Source organism: Pan paniscus, chromosome 18, assembly GCF_029289425.2.
Source record: "Pan paniscus chromosome 18, NHGRI_mPanPan1-v2.0_pri, whole genome shotgun sequence".
Lineage (NCBI taxonomy): Eukaryota > Metazoa > Chordata > Mammalia > Primates > Hominidae > Pan > Pan paniscus.
In genome coordinates this window covers 8210959-8228337 of record NC_073267.2, presented here as the reverse complement: position 1 = coordinate 8228337, position 17379 = coordinate 8210959, and the positions used below count along the sequence as shown (strand labels likewise).

Genomic DNA, 17379 nt, shown 5'->3' with positions numbered 1-17379 from the left:
GTTAACAGAAGGCAGAAGCTCTAGTGCACTGAGGCATCTATACATGATGCCTATGAACATTTTAAATTAACATTATTCCCCACCCCTACCTCCCATTCCAAGCAGTCTCCCCTTTTGTTTCATGCTCCATTCCACTAAGGTTCTGAAAATGTTAAACAACTTTTGTATTGCAGGAACATTCCCTGCCACTCCCAGCAATTCAATTAACCATTGCATCTAGCACTGGGCATTAGTAAAGTGTTAAGGATGTCGCCACCTCTCACAATGAGAAGCAGAGATACGAGTCTAGGGGTTAAGAGGGAAATTGCAGGACCATCATCAAAGAGGTTTTATAGAAAGAGTATACCATTGTTTTAAAATGTCAGCATGCATCATGCATACCTCTTGAACTCACCAGGAAAGACTTTAAACCGTTATGAAGGCTGAGGCTGACCATATAAATAAAACTGACCCTGCCTTTTAGAACAGAGATAGTTGGGTGCATGTTCCCAGCTCTCTGTCCTTCCTTTCATTCATTCATTCTCACCAAAGGCGGTAAATAGGGAGTGAAACATTGGCACATAAGCCTTTCTTTACTGCACCATTGATAAAAGGAAACAGATGAGTGTTTATTTGTAAGGTTCAGTTTAATGTATGTGTCTGAAGGTCATGGGATGCTCAGTTATGTAGTGATAAGTTGTAACGTCTTCCCTCGCAGGCTGAAAGCAACACATTGGCAAGACTTCCTAGTGATTGTTTTGGTCATAGTTTAGGCTTAAAAACGACAAAAGGAAAAAAAAAAGATATCTAGTGTTAAGGCACTCACCTATCTTGGCATTTAATTAATTCCATACTAATCAAAGTACAAATTTAACTGTTCTGAACCACCTCAAAGAAAAAAGACAGGTGTTATTTTGATGGACATATCATGCAGCTATGCAATTGCCATTTGCCAATGTCCTGGTTTCAAAACCAAAAGACCTGGTCTCTCTAAGTCCTGCTACTTGAGAGATGTTTTATAAGAAAGGAAATAGAGGATCTTTGGCTAATAGAATGAAGATCCCCTTCTTATAAGACAGAGATAATTATATTCTCGAATGCCTCTAAGCTTAATAGATTCAGTCTTTTACAGCCTCTAATATTCCATAAAGATCCCAAATAATTCACACATCAATCTCTATGAACCCAGACATAATACGTCAAAAAACATGGAAGTCATACGTCTGTGTACCTAATCTTCCTGTTCCCTATTTTACCATAAGAGCACTGATTATACTGTAAGATTTTCTTGTGGATTCATTCAACATAGTCTTACTTTTCTGGACCATGTATTATTAAAACCAGAAATAAAACATCAAAGTTAGCAAAATGCCTAATGTCGTCTTATATGGCAGAGCCTCAAGGCTTCAGCTGTACTCCAAAGATATAAGATCTTTCTTTTTTTCTTAACTAAACTTTCTAGAGTGACCAACTGCAGCATGTGAAGAAGAAAAAAAAAAAAAGGATACTGAGACTTGGATGGATGCATCAAGAAGTAGCAATGTTTGTTACCTGCAGAGGTGTTACAAGAAATTTCATCTGCTGCAACGAAGACGAACTGATTTCTGGAAGAGAAGATAAAATTCACAATACTGCTCGCTCAGGGGGAAATGTGCTCTCTGCCAATTGCTTTGATGTGTACAGATGAGGGGAGGGAAGGGTGCTGCGTGTGAATGGATGTTGCAAGGAAATGTGCTGATGTACCTCAGAATTTAGAAAGATCATGAAATAAGCATGCGGGGACCTCTTAAAGTCATGGTAATGTCAGAATATGGACCATGTACAAGCTGTTGCACCAAATATTAATACTATGTGTTAACAAAACATGCCAGGATATGTTTCTAAGGCTAAAGCATTTCAAATTGTGCTCATATGACTTTCTATGCTAGAGATTACTTTTTAAAATGAGACTAATGATTAAGAAATAGGGTATACTACAGCTAGCTAGAAAAATTATAAAATTCTAGACTTATAATATTAAGAAAAAGTGCTGTCATTTCAGAAGACAATTTTATATGGTGATGTGTTATGGATAATTTCCTCATCAAACCAGGCTTGCTACATAGAGCTAAGAGAACTTGTCAATTGAAATAAACCCTAATTATTTTTAATGATGCAGTATTAAAAATAATGAAAATAGAAAATGCTATTTTACTTTTAGTAAACCCAGAAAGATGATAAAACTCTCTTAAGATGTTTCCAACTGTGACACTTCCACAATATAATGTGTTCTAATTCAGAGGTACTAATTCGTCTACAAATAAGATGGTCTGAGTCAAATTATAAAAATGGCACAATGAGGTTGGCTAGGTTCTTAAATGCCTCAAAAGTAGCAGTACAGGGGCTCTGGGTTTTCATCGGTTAGATTTTTACCATGCCTATGGATCACCAAGAACCAAGATAAATGCATTTTTCTTCTTAGTGTGATTGGTTTTGTTCAAATGTTTCAGTGCTTCAAAAGGTATCTAGTGATGGAGCATTTCTTAAAACATCTTAAGAAAGTTTTACTGTTGCAAGAGGTACACCCTGGAATATAAATAGAGCTGCCATTTGAATATTCCCTAGAATTTCACATTCAGATAAATTCTAGTCATTTCTACACCAATAAAATATAAACAAGTTATACATGCTTTCAGAATAGTATTTTTAGTACTTTTCTCCTACATAACAAGTCACAACTAATTTTATCACTTTCCTTAAGACAATAAAAGTTGACATAAGATTTTGGGCTTTTTGACACAGACTTTTTGAGCCACATGAATATCTGGCCCCAGATTCCCTAAGTTTGAGGAGCAATAAAATTTATCCCTGAAAACAAAGGAGATATTTTGGTTGAATATTTGACTTACTCACCTTTGACTTATAGAAGGGGCAATAACACGGGAATTCCTAACTACAGGTATGATATTCTGGGGTGCACAAAACAGGCACTTAGAATAACCTCTATTTACAGAATGCTCCTAAGAATGCTACCGTAAGCAAGAATGGCGACATGATTTATCCAAAGCGGCAAGGTCTTTGCACTAGGCATTCACATATCTATGGCAGGAGGGTGGGGCAGCTCTACCCAATTTCTACTGCCTAATCCTAGAACAGATTGCTAACTTGTGTTCCCTTTCTGCAATTTTCCCTAAGGAACTGTCCAATGTGCTAGACATGAGGAAAGCCACTTGGAGACAAAAACAGATGTAAAATTGTGACTGAACGAATAGGTAACTTTTAAAATGCAACCTACAAGTATGATTAGAAACAGCCCTCTAAGAAACTAGGCTTGTTTTTAAAAATTGTTTCAGAATTTTATAGTATGATGGTGTCCTTGAAAGTATTCTTTTTGACTCTGCACTTAACCTTAAACTACCCTTTTTCCTTCCTCCTTTCTTCCTCTTTTCCTCTCCTACCCTTTCCTTCCTTTTCTCCTTTCCTTTCCGTTCTTTCTCTCCTTTCATTTTCCCTTCATTCTTTCTCTCCCCCACTTTTTTTTTGAAAACCTATGTGTATTGATTTTTATTTTATTTTTTACCCGTGGTCTCTTTTTGATCCCTAAGTTTCAGAACAAAAGGGACTACTCCCTTTGACAACTCACCCTCTTCAAAAGAGTTGGCTTAGATTACTTCTGACTACAAATTCACATCTGTTTCAAGGCAGAGTTCTCAATAATAGTGACATTTAAAAGGAATTAACAGCTACCAGTTAAGTATTTTTTTGACGTATCCATTCTGTACTATTTTATTTTTTAATCCACATAAACAATCCCACTACATCCCAGAAAGGTCACCATAAGGTGTCAGAAAGTGCCTTTCTATAGAGTTCATTAATTAATTCCATGAATTCAATCTGTGTGATCACTACTTCCCTGAACAATGCTTTCATCAATTGGTAAGTGCAATTAACAGGAAATGTCTGTAAAATCAGATTGGCTTTGGTGGCCTGCAGTGTCAGGACAACAGAAGAATTCTGGTACAGGTCTAAGGGGAGATTGCATGTTGCTGTCTATATTCACCATGTTATGCCATTTTATGTACAGCTGTTTCACCTTGAACATTAAGACATTATTGATTTAGAGGGCCCATAAATGGATCATCTATGACCCTCTCTCAAGCCATTTGCCCCAGATGACCAGAGACACATATGATCAAAGAGACGAATGTCTCTGCTATATCCAAACAACTTCAGGAAAAATTAAAAGATCAGAACAATGCAGGTATATTCTGGACAGTGGGGCTGCCTCTCAGGAGAAGAAAGAAGGCTGGTACCAGGGTCTGTCTCCTTATGCAAACCCTAGTGTGCTGCTTTCTCTCAACACAGACCCATGAATTTAAACTTCAAAATGCACCTGATTTTCCACAAACTGGTCTGTTCCTTAGTTGTTCATAAAACAAGTCTGCCTGAGTCGTTCTCAACCTTGGCTGCACATTGTAAATAATTGGTGCACTTCTAAAAATTTCTGGTTACCAAGCTACACTGAAGACCAATTAAATGGTAACCTCTGAAACTGGGTCTCGGGCATCAGCAGTTTTTAAATACTTCCAAGTGATTCTAATGTGCTAATGTTCTTCGTTTGAAAATCACTTGTTGAGTTGAATGGTCCTCACCTTGGCTGCTCCTTAGATTCATAGAGGTTAAGAGAGTGCCAGTGATAGGGCCCACTCCTGAGGGTTCTGCTTTAATTGATCTGGGGGTAGGGCCTGGAAAGTAGTTCGGAAAATGCTCTGTAGGTGACTCTAATATGTGGCCCAGCTGAGAAGCAGTGTTATGGCACCAAGGCAGAGAGATTCAAGGAAGTGGATTCAAGGAAGGGATTCAAGGGAGTTGAATCACTGAATCTCTTCCAACTTTGGTTTCTACTTTTGCAGCTTCTATTTGGCCATCATGCTTGCCTCCAGGGCAACCTAGCTACTTAGGTTTTAGACTATGCAACCATACAAACCTGACACAGTATCCAAGAAAGGGTACTTCTAGTTTCTAGATGCCTTCTAAGAGTTGACTTTAGACCTCATCCTGAAAGAGAAACTGCTCTACAGTGGCCATATCATACTCTTGGTATTTGAGTTCTTCCTTACCTGTTCCTCTTACTGGACCATTTCTTATGGATTTACTCAAGATCATCCTTGCTTGGGTTTTTCCATTTTTCCTTGGGTCGGCCCCTAATTTTGTCTTTTCCCATTCCTGTCACCTAAAACTTTTCTATATTCTACCTCTCCTTTCACTCCAAAATTTCTCAAACTTCCCTGAAGATAAGAATGCCTAGAATGCTCATTCAAGGTATAGATTCCTGGGTTTCAACTCTGACCACCTGAATCAGAATTTCCAGCAGAGAGGTCTGGTAATCTATACACTTAATAAGAACTCAGGCCTGCCTATTGATCAGCTCCACAGGCACTCATTTTCACTGTTCTCTAGGTAGCAGATTCTGCTGTGAGGGAATCACGCCTCCTGCTACTTCTTACCTTGAAGTTTGGGCAACTTTGCTGAGAAATCTGCAAGTTCATTCCCATTTTCACTTCAAAGCTCACCTGTCCCAGGAAGATTATTTTGAATTGGGAAGGCTTGGTTGGGGGTGGAGAAGAGGAAGGATTACTAATGTATGAAAAATGATGAAATGGCCAAATTGAGTTTAAGGGAGAAGGCTGTGTTTGTCTTGGCTCATGGGAATGTTGACTGCAACGGCTACTATCTAACACTGATGGGGCACTTATGACTGCAAGTTGCCAAGTGTCATACCTATGTATTCATTTAATTTCTCTCATAACCCTTCTTTTTATCCTCGTCTTGTAGATGAGGAAACTGAGGCATGGAAAAGTTACATAATGCGAGCAGCTGTTAAGTGGTAGAGGTGAAACCTGAACACAGTTGGCTTGGCTCACGACCAAGCTTTTACTATCTAAGGTTCTGCTTGGAACGTTCACGTAGGGGGTATTTAATCAGCAGTGCGCTGTGATGTCTCTGTGGAGTAACTTAACATTCTGAATCTTCGTTTCCTCTAAGAAATATTTGAACTCCTCTTTGAGTATAATTGAGAGAAAGAATTAAAAACATATTCTGATTTAACAACAACTTGATTATGAAATGGCATATCCCATGGTCTGTCTCTTTCACTCTTATGTCACTAGCCTGACTAATCTTTTAAGATGGTTTTATAGATCAACCATCTATACTCTATCTGCCTCAGCTGGTGGTACACTTAAATTAGTCCTGTGGATTGCCACATATCACCCTCATAGCCCACTTTTGTTCCTTGGGTTAAATCTCATCTCTTGGCAGTTTTCCTTCTGAAAAATTACCCACGGCTGAATTCTCAGAGTTAAATTAAAACAGTAGCCAGCCTGTGTTGCTGGAGGGGACATGAGATGCTAGATATCAAGTCAGAGAAAACTTTTGGTGCGGGCAGGTGGGAGGTAAACATTCCCGATATCAAATAATAATACTGCCTTTAAATCTTATTGGTAAAGATTCTGGTCACTTCTCATTCTTTGACTTCTTAATTCTGTTACATTGCTATTGTTAAATAGATCTCAGGATCAATATCACTCATAGCAAGATTCTTCTTGTATCTAATGCTATGAATATTGAATCTCCTCTCTCTCTCTCTCTCACACATACACACATATTTAAACCTTCCAAGGATGCCTACTAGGCAATCACTACAGCTGAGAAGTTGGTCTTCTGGCCTGGTAGATGGCAGCCAAGATGCCCCAAGATAGTAGTGGGACAAAGTCCAATTCTACCTGTACGTATTGGGATATCTGTTGTTTATAAGGCAGAGGTTCTTAGCCCTGACTGCCCAGCCAATACTTTGTTTTTTAATAAGTATTCAGCTAGGATTGTTTTTTAAATAAAATACCAATGACCAGGCTCATACCCCGGTCATTTAACTTGAGCATCTTTGAGAGTGGTTCCCATGTACAGATATGCCTGAAAAACCCCTGGGGTTGATTCTCATCTGTCAGCCAGCATAGAGAACTCATCTCACTGTATGAATACCTCTCTGAACATACGTATCTTGCCTCTGCAGGAAACAGTTGTGTCTTTTGGGTTTAAAGTAAATTGCACTAGTGTTGATTTTAACATTTTATACTGAATATTTTAATTGCTAATTATACTAATTATAGTAGTTATAATTAGTAATTGTCTTATAATCATGCTTACCAGGTTGCTTCCTTTTTTACATGTAAAATTAAGGTGGAAAGTCACAATAATCAGTTTATTCTTGTTAAAATTGCTAGACGTGCCATATGGAACTCAGCCATGAGTGTTTTCTGAATATTAAACATAATATGCAGATATGATGCACCTATTAAAATTCATATTGCTGATCTTACCAAAGAGTTGACTCACATCATTCAGCCCTCAGATTGTAAATGAGGGGCTTGCTACATATCAGGCACTGAGCTAAGTCTAGGTCTGATGCTATGCTCATAGCCTTTAAATCACTGGAGTATCTTGGACTTGCCTGTCTGAAAGCTCATAATCTAATTTATATTTCAGTTTTATCACCTTCAAAGGGAGGTTCCTTGCAATCAGTATTTTACCTCCTTTCCACATACAATACTAATACTCTACTCCAGAATGGTACAAATCCCATTCAGATTCATATTTTTTACCTGCCCTGTCACTTTTATTCAGTTTAGTTGTCATGTGTACTTCAATACACTGTGGCAAATTGTAGAATGAGACAGGGTATACACAGACAAGTAACCAAACAGATTGATTACAGAAAGCTCTCAAAGGTTCTACACCTATCCCTTTTTGAAAAGGGGGAACACATGAAAATACACTTAAAAACATTTCATTTAGACACAGTTCCTATTGCTAACATGATATACGTAAAGAAGCTTAAACAGAAAGAAGATAAGGTCTGTGAATCTCTCCCCAGTTTGGCTATTCTACCAAAAAAAGACCTGAGTTTTGGAAATTCAAACCCAAGTTCATCTCCATTACTTGGAGACCTTGAACAGTTCCCTTTTGTCATTTTAGTTCCTCCAACATTTAACATTCTCCCCAGTTCCCACTGCACTTCTTGTCTAGGCTCAGGTGAAAGAGAACCAACCATGAATCTGAAAACCATGCTTTGTTGCATATAAGCTGTATTCCAACAGAAAATTCATTTCACCTGTCTGGACCTCAGTTTCTTCATTTGGAAAAATTGAGATATAAAAACAGTACATGCCCTTCCCGGACCTTTTGTGCAGGTTGAATGAGAAACAACTGTGAAGTCATTTTATTGGTAGAAAAATTGGCTTTTTCTTTTTTTGTCTGCGTAGACTCATAAAGGAAAGTCTATTTCTCTCTCCACCCAAAGAAGAGGGCAGGCAATTGGTTTTACAAAAATCCAAAGCAGTGATAGTTAGAAGGCTGGGTTTATACTGGGAGATTGGGCATCTCTTCTACAAAGCTAATGCATGTGTGGTGGCCTAAGTTGATCCATGAGCAGAAAAGATAACAAATATCCAAGGCACAGGGTGAAAAAGAAGGATAGGATATTTGATCTTGCGGTTCCCAATTTCTATTCCCCAACCTATGTTTATATTTCTAGGGTAGAAGTCAAGATTTTAAAACAACCAAAAACAAATGTATTTAGTCAAAAATTATTCTAACTCATAAAACCCGTTTCCACAGGAAACTCCTTGTTTTTTTTTTCACTCAAGAACAGAACACGATAATCCCACAGTTCAATGATGCTGCTGCTGCTAATATCCTGAGAACTAAGTGTCAGGATCTCTTAGAGGGGCTTTCTGTTCATGACAGCAATTAATTCTCACAACCACCCAAAGAAGCAATGGTCATCCATTAATCCCACTTTATAGATGAGGCAGTTGAGAGTCAACTAGCTCAATGTTAGCCTGCCCAAATTATCTTGTGTAGTAAGTAACGTCACAGAGATTCAGGACCCAGGTGGAAATCTCAATCTGTAATCATATGCTCTATATCAACAGCAATGATTTGCTAGTGCATGTCTATATCAGAGTAGGTCCAATAAGAATAAAAGATCTGGTTTCAAATCTTGACACAGTTACCTACAAGTCCTGGGATGCTAAGCAAGGCACAGGTTCCCCGAGTGTTAGTGTTACAGTGTGTCTTAGAGATTGCCTAGACTAAAAATAACCTTACACTTTAAAATGCATTTAATTTAATGTACTTGCTACTGCCTCTATATATTCACTGCAAATACTAGCATACATTCCAAAATATGTCAATCTGAAACCGAGTTATTGATAACATTTGCACCACCTCTTTCAGTTTATAATGTTCACCTTCTTCATCTCTTTCTGATTCTAATTAGGACCATGCTTTCCACTTAGCATAGGAAAAAACTGAGGGTCAGTAAAGTTAAATCAGATGGAACAGGTACTCCTTTATATTAGTGTGAATCTATGCAATTAATGACACGATGTTAGCATAAATAACTGTTTCCGTCCACGGATCTTTTGGGGTAAAGAATTAATTGTGGCCCTGGGCCAGGAGAGGGAAGAAGTCACTCAACTGTTGATAGCTCTTACTTTCTCACTGAAGAAGGGGGAGTAGAGAGGCAATGGTAATAAAAGTCAATAATTTATAAAGATAGATCCTCTTATCTCTTGCAAGGTTTGTGGCAGGACAACCCTTTGTCAACATTATGGCATATCAGGGTAGAACAGAAGCTTGTTCTCTAAAGTGGGGCTTATCAAACTTCACTAGTCATTCTGGAGTCTGGAAAGTGCAGCTTCTGCTTCAGCACGGCTGGGACTGGGGTTTGGGATTCTACATTCTCACAGGCTCCTGGTGAGGCCAATGGTGTTGGTCTGGAAACTACACTTTACAAGGCAAGGCTCTGCAGGCTTTTTAGATGATCCACTCAAATCTTGAAATTTCAAAACAGAACAAGTTAATCCCCCTTTTCCCCCATTTGTTCATTTTCTAAGTTTGGGAGACAGAAATGGAAGAAAACAAAAATAGTGGGGAAATGATCATTCTGAAAAAACAGGGAAGCTGGTATTGTCCAGGAAGAATTATTAAAGTGCCTCCACTCCCACTACCTGGCCTCATATTCTGTTTGGTAGTAGTCCTCCACAAACACTCTAACAAAGCAGAAATGGTGGAAAAAACAAGTTCTTCATCTCTTAATACATTCTAAAATTTTAAATTACAAAATTGAAACCATGAAAGGCAAGAATTGAGAGGATGTTAGAAGCATCTAACAATCATGGTTTTTTTTTTTTTCTTTAAATTCCAGGTCCCCAAGACCCGTTAGAAGCACTGATTTAGCTTATCATATGTGTGGCATACTTCTATAATCTCAGGCCAAAGCATTTCAATCTAAATGATTGGGATAATTACGAGAATATTTGGCTTTGATTATGTTTCAGCTTTCAGAAATCTGTTAATCTATTTGAACAGTCACACATCATAATGCATCAATAATTAGCTTGGAAAAAAAGAAAAGTGACTAGTTACTCCTGATATTCTCCCTAGTTTTTGCCCCACAGACTCCCATCCCCTCAAATTCCAATAGTGGCCCCTATTCTAAATGTTTCATATGTTAATTAAATATGAAATTCATTATAGTTTTTGAGAAGTGCCTAATTCCAGAGAAACCGAGCATTGTGATTTACACCAAGGAAGCCATAAGTCATTTCTGTCCGGTGACTTCTTACATGCATGTACTACACACAAAAATGGAAATAAATTAGAGGCCACATTGAAATAGAAATCAGTTCTTCTGGAAAAGAATTTCAACTTGTGATAAGTACAGAGTCAGAACTTGCTTTGATAACTTAAAATGAAATATTAGACACTTTTAGTGAAAAATTTCATCTTATCTTGAAAGATAGTATACTACCATCCATAGTATACTACCTAGTGACAAAAAACCCAAACAAAGAACAAGGTAACAAAGTGGAGCGGTTTAATTTTTATTGCCACATCCACAAATGCTGCATGAGCTAAGATATTCTATCTTCTGCTTTACTGGATTACTGCCTTCTAGAATGTAAGTTTTTTTTAGCAATAGAAATGGCTCATTCATAGGGCTTTGCATGTATATTCTCAACAGAGCTACACCTAGAAAGCATTAGGCTTTCCCAACCTGCCTCTAAACCCTTCACAGCTGAAGGGCTCTGATGCTGCTACTGAAAAGACAGGCTTTATTTCCTTTTTTGTGGCCTATCAAGTCAATGATCTGCGACCTAAAAAGCGTGTAATTAGGCCATGACATGACCCAAGGAGTTGTTACACCTTGCTTTGTCACTGGCAAAAGTGTCTACCCACGTGGCTGTGACAGCTACGGTCTGTTGGGCTTGGAAATTCCTTTAATCTCTCCCCAACTCCTTGTTGGTCCAGTCTGTTGACTATTACAGGATTGGTTCTTTTTTTAAACTGATTCAATTACATATTCATCCAATAGTGCATAACAGTTGTTATGAAGCCATTATAGATTATGGACCAAAGGCAATTAGTTCTTGAGAGAGAAAGTTGAACACATTTTCTTTTAACGTGTGTGTGTGTGTCTGTGTGTGTGTGTGTGTGTGTGTGTGATTTCTATAAACTAAGAAACTCAGGAAATATATCTATCAGTTACAGCCATATTACTTCTCAGTACTGAGAGCTTGGCATGCATAAACCCAATTATAAAAAATTACGGTGACTCTACTATCAAAAGCTGAGATGTACCTTCCCTTCCTCACTATTTCAGAGCCATCTCCATACATCAGTGACAGTCTACAGAGCAGATCAGGAGAAAATAGAATTATCTTAGTTATCCTAATTTTTTGGAGAATATACAATCAACATCACTTTAAGAGGAGCACTGTTTTTTATATATATATATACACATACATATATATACGTATATATGTGTGTGTATATATATACACATACATATATATACGTATATATGTGTGTGTATATATATACACATACATATATACGTATATATGTGTGTGTATATATATATACACACACACACACATACAAGTATTAAGAAATTTATCTGGCATGTGTGCTTTGTAATAGGAATCTCACAGGTATAACTGTGTGTTTCTAGTTACCCGAAAGCTGTCTAGGACAATTGCTTTCACTTTTTCTTCCTAAGGAGAGTCTGAATCGGCAAAACCCCCAAAAAACAACAACGACAAAATGGATCTGTTAGGAAAGTAAACTTTAAATGAACAAGAAAAAGTGTGTGTTTATACATGTAGATATGTATAGATGTACACGTGCTCAACCTGGAGTTCTAACTAAAACCTGGACGTGCTTTTCTAGACACAGGGGCACAGGAGGATGTAAATAAAGGCATGAGTGACTCATTTCTGCTACATTCTTATTACAACTTGACAGATCATCTTTTTTTTAAAAAAAATTATAGAACCCAAGAGAGTTCATCAGGTTGAGTAAAAATAAAAGATAAAAAAAAAAACTAAAACCAAGAACAGCTTCTTCAAAGCACCATCAAAAATGGCACAGAGATATGACTTTGGCTTATTTGCCACGTACTGATTCCACAGCCTAGACTCAAACTTGCAAGTGGCTTCTCTCTGCCTTTGGGTCTGTATCCCAGCTGGGAAGATGGCCTGGAAAACTCTCCCATCCCTTCTGAACCCCCAAGAACTCCATCCTCAGTTCCTTGTTGATCTGAGAATACCATCTCTGGCATGGCCATGTTTTACAATGCTCTCACTATATTTTTCCAACAGATTTCTCAAAGACTGCAAATGTAAATAAAATGATACAGAGTCTAGCATAAAGTTGCCAATGTTTACTTTGCCAAGGAAGAACATGAAAAACAAAATTGGATGTCTAAAACTACCATTTGCTATTGTTCTAATTTTATAAATCTTTTTAAACAGCATGTGAGAAGGAAGAATAGATACAGCCTATTTCCCAGAAAAGAGGGTTGACAACCATATTACATGGTTGGTGTTCTTCTGTTTTGATAAACCGTAAATATGCCATCAAAGGCAGTTGCCAGGTCTTGAACTGGCCTTGGGAGATACTGCTTTCAATACGGCACTAGAATAAGATCTTGAGATCTCTCCTTGCCACACATCACAAAGAATAAGAACAAGGGCTGCTACTGCTGTTTAGCTAGAAATATTTTCAATCCCTATCAAACTTGGTTCAGATAAGAGGACTGGGGAAAGCAAAGCAAGTGCCCCCCTTTGTCTGCTTTGCATGTGTACTTTCATTAAGGGTTCCAAATTATCCACAGGTTAAACTATATCCTACCCCATGGGAAAAAAAAATGAAAACATAATGTCCATAAAATACAACATCTTCTTAAAAAATTAACCTTCCTACAAAAATAAGCCCTTAAATGGTAAATTAAATTTTCTATTCAGGATGCTCATATACTTTATATGCTGACAATTCCTTAATTTTTAGTATATATCATCGGATAAGGACTCCAATTAAAATGGAATATCACTGTAAATATACTTATTTGCCTGTCTATTTTCATGACAGCCTTTCTCTACTACTTAATCTGAGGCCAGAAAAGTTCTAAAATAGACAGGAAGTAGCCTGCGCTAATGGAAATCAACTCAAATCCTTTTACTTTTTTAGTTCAGCTTGTACAATCTTTTGTACATAAGGATTTAGTCCTATTTTCTGTATTTAGCTTATGATGAAATATTAGAGGGCAGAAAGATGGTCCCTTCCTTGCTTCCTTCCCTCTTTTTCCATTCATCCACCCACCTATGTATCGATTTATCTCCATCTACCCATCCTTCACCCATCTATGTATGTGTAAGCATGGATGTATGTATGTATCTATCTCTGTCACTTAAATAATTTTAAAATAAGACTAAATTCTCTATGAACCTGAAAATAAGCCTACTTATCCTTACTAGGTTCTAAGAAACACAAATCTGTCTCTGAAATAGAACCTTTTATTCATAGGTTATGAATGTCATATTTAACTTACGTTCTCTAGCATGTAGTTTGTGACCACTTGAAATTAACAAGCCCTGGTCTCTTTGCATTAAGCTTTACCTGAATACACTTATAAGTCCCCCGTGAGGCCCCAAGGCACAAGTGAGTGTGTGTGTGTGTACATGTGTGTATGCAGAGAGGAAGATAATATGGCATTTTATTTGGATTTCTATTAAGTTGAGCTACATAACATTTATATAGATATATGTATATTTTCATATTACAACAGAGCCAATATATCATTTTTGTCACACAAAAGTAGCAATTTCTAACTCTACATTAGCAGTGAAACTTTAAGGCCTCAAAATCCAAAAAGGTATACATTAAAACAAAATTATGTTGCTTGCCATCTTTTGCTCAGTTTAGAGATACCTGTGTGGCCTGGTGCCGCAATTAATGTCAAAAGCTTCCTGGCTTTCATGGATCTTTACAAGAAATGCATGTTTTATGTGGAAGAAATGGCCCCTGGTAACTATCAGTGTAATTGGACTGTGATGAAATCTGAGTGAAAAACTGTCTTGCTTCCGTCTCTAGGCGGTCTGCATCTAGCTACTTTCAGCCCTGACGTGGAGGGACATTTTCATGCACTGATCATTAGGAAATGTTAAGAGTGTTAGCAAGCAGGACAAGCATGACAAATGTCTGTCTGTCTGGGGAGATAACACTTTCATCAAAGCTATGTACACATCACATTTTCCCAAATATTTGTGGCACAGTTGATCAAACAGGGAATCTTTTCCACCCCCTCCGCACCTCCCAGTTTGGCTGCTTCAAGATGCAACAACAACCAAGTCATAATACACAAACCATGAGCCAATCAATAAAGAGAAGCCTGCCCCCAGGCTTAATTCAAGCAAGCCATTCATCAAGCTGATGTGATGGACCTGTCCAATCCAGAACGTATCACAGACACATCAGCAACACCAAGTGGCATGCAATGACCGGATGACCAAAGGCCCCTCTGCCATGCTTCAGTTGGTTCAAGCTCAGGAAACGCTCTCCTTTGAAAGTTCAGACAGTTGGCTTTGCATAAATCAAAGTGAGATTAGAAATAAAGATTTGGTGAAGGTCAAGTGCTTTACCAAATGTTTCCTAAATGCCAAGAAAAGATGTTCACCTATTCCCATTAAATTTGTCAATGAGACTATAAAATTACCTAGTCCAGTCAGGTCTTTTTCTTTTGGGGAAATCTCTGCCCACACCAGATGGTCTTCATTCTGGAGGTCAACATTCAGAGACTCTCAGGTTGCTCCGAGATAACCAGCATGTGATCATTTAACCAAGAAGATGATGGGCAGGGAGTTGCAAGGTGCCCATTAAGGACCTTCTGGACAGTCCTGAGGTTACTGGAGTTCAATATTTTTCAAAGGTCCCTGAATCTTTAATTTGATGAGGGCTTAATTTGTGCTGAAAAAAGGTAAAATCCTACCAACTGGGGACATCAAACTTATTTTGCTTTCAAGATGTCTGAAGAGTGAATCTCATGATTACAGGGAAAGTTTGTTGCTGTTTTTCTTTTGATCAACTGACAACCAGTGAGCATTACCAAAACATTCTCAATGCCTGCTGATTTTACTTCCTATTTTTGACGAAGTTTTTCTGTTAAGTTTTTCTTTATCTTGCCTGTCTTCTACAGAAGAGGAACTAAGCTTCCATCACTACTGATTCTATGCTGTGATGATATAAAAATAATTGGTTACACAATTGCTACTTCTGAGAGAAATTATAGGTACTTGGCATCTTTAATCTATATTCGAAAGCTATTCTGATAATTTCACATTTTCCCCTAAACGTGTCTTCTATAAAAAGGTATTCTTTCTCAGTATCTGCTTATTACAGATAAAAGGAAGTAGCACCATTTAATAGACATTTTAAAACATCAGAAATACAACTTTAAAGATTGCTTTCTGTCCATTTACTTATTAATTAATTTACTTCAATGAATAATACCATATGTGGCAAGTGTCTTGCTTATGATAAAGTTAAATAGGGATAGTTATCAATTTCCACAGCAACCAAGAAGACCAAATGTGCAAATTACTCTAATGAACAACAAGAGGCCAATTATATGGACAACAGTATTAGTTAGTTGGTTTCTTCAACTGAAACCATGGTACTAAAGTTGGAATTGCAGTTATTAAAGATTTACCAATCCAAGAACAAGGGCAATCTTTCAGTGGGAGATGTTGCCAATGAGAAATCTGAATAATATCAAAATAACAGATTTTACATGTATGGTGTTCCAAAATGCAGAAATTTAAAAATGTTTAGATGAATGCAAGTAGAGATGGCCAGAATCTCAGGTAATTCTAATAGCATTAAATATTGTTAATTGTTTAAATGTCTAGACCAGTCTTATTGGAGTCAATTTAAATTATATCTTTGTAATTAACCTTTTTTTTTTCAACTTGGGGATAGATGCACTTATACTGAAAAGCAAGATAAATCAAATCTGTTTAAGATTCTTATAACTATACAGCAGGCTAGAGTTACTATGATTATAATTATATACAAAGTGGGTGTTTGAGAATTTAGCATCTAGAGATATTTTCATAAAAAATAATTAAGGGTTGCAGCTGAACCACATTACAATTGATACTTTGTGAATCTTCAGTGCAGAATTTAATAACATTAGGCCTTTTCCTTTGTAGAATGATCTTGAGTATTTCAAGATTGTCATCATTTTTATTAGTCTTATTGACCCTCTCTACTTTCCTAATCCAGTGTCAAAGTGTGTTGAAGATAACAACTTACATGAAACACATTTTGCATCTTGGCAACTGATTACTCGGTAAATGTATAATTTATGTATTGAGAACCTTGTCTTGACAATTGTCTGGATTTCTCTGAAGGCCCCCTACAGCCTTGAGAACTTGTTATGGCTGCTTATAAGAAAATAATACCTGCATAGAACCAGATAGCAGATCTCAACTCCATCTTGCCAAAGAGCCATTTGTTACAAGTGTATGCATGGGGTTTTCAAAATGCAGCTTTTAGGGTTCAGGGATTTATTCTGCTTTATTATATTGCAAGAATTCTGTAGCTACAATTAGCTAACAGCACGTCTCGTGAGAAATGGAATGGAACTGCAGAGAAAGCACACCACAGCAAACTGAGGTAGGAACTACATCACAACAGGCCAGGTAGGAGGACCAGAGGCTGCTGACACTTCCCATTCAGGAGTCAAATACATCGCCTGCTTACCTGTCTGACCCAGCATGCCCCAGCCACACATGCAAATTGTTATCATTGTTTTATTCGTGAAACATATTTTTAAAATAAAGGACTCATTACCAAAATAAGCACCCTCAATGACATTTGTGCATGCAGAGCATCTGAACATTCACATTTATGTCCTCAGAAAACAGAGCCAAGGAGTTGCATTCAATATGAAAACACACACTTTCCTTTTCAAGGCAACCATACAAAAGTAGCTACGGCTTGCTGTTTCAGGAA

The 17379-nt window shown here is 37.5% G+C and overlaps 1 protein-coding gene across 41 annotated transcripts in view; it reads right to left on the bottom strand.

Annotated features, from left to right (window-relative positions):
* The window catches only part of RBFOX1 (RNA binding fox-1 homolog 1), a 2479284-nt gene that overhangs the window by 18233 nt on the left and 2443672 nt on the right, over positions 1–17379 (bottom strand). For 27 of the 41 annotated variants that reach the window (XM_063598326.1, XM_063598325.1, XM_063598329.1 and 24 more), the window contains one exon: positions 1531–1583. The exons of the other annotated variants lie outside the window; for them this stretch is intronic. In XM_063598326.1, the coding sequence (XP_063454396.1) occupies positions 1531–1583 (53 nt within the window). The remainder of the gene's footprint in view (positions 1–1530; positions 1584–17379) is intronic. 41 annotated transcript variants of the gene reach the window in all.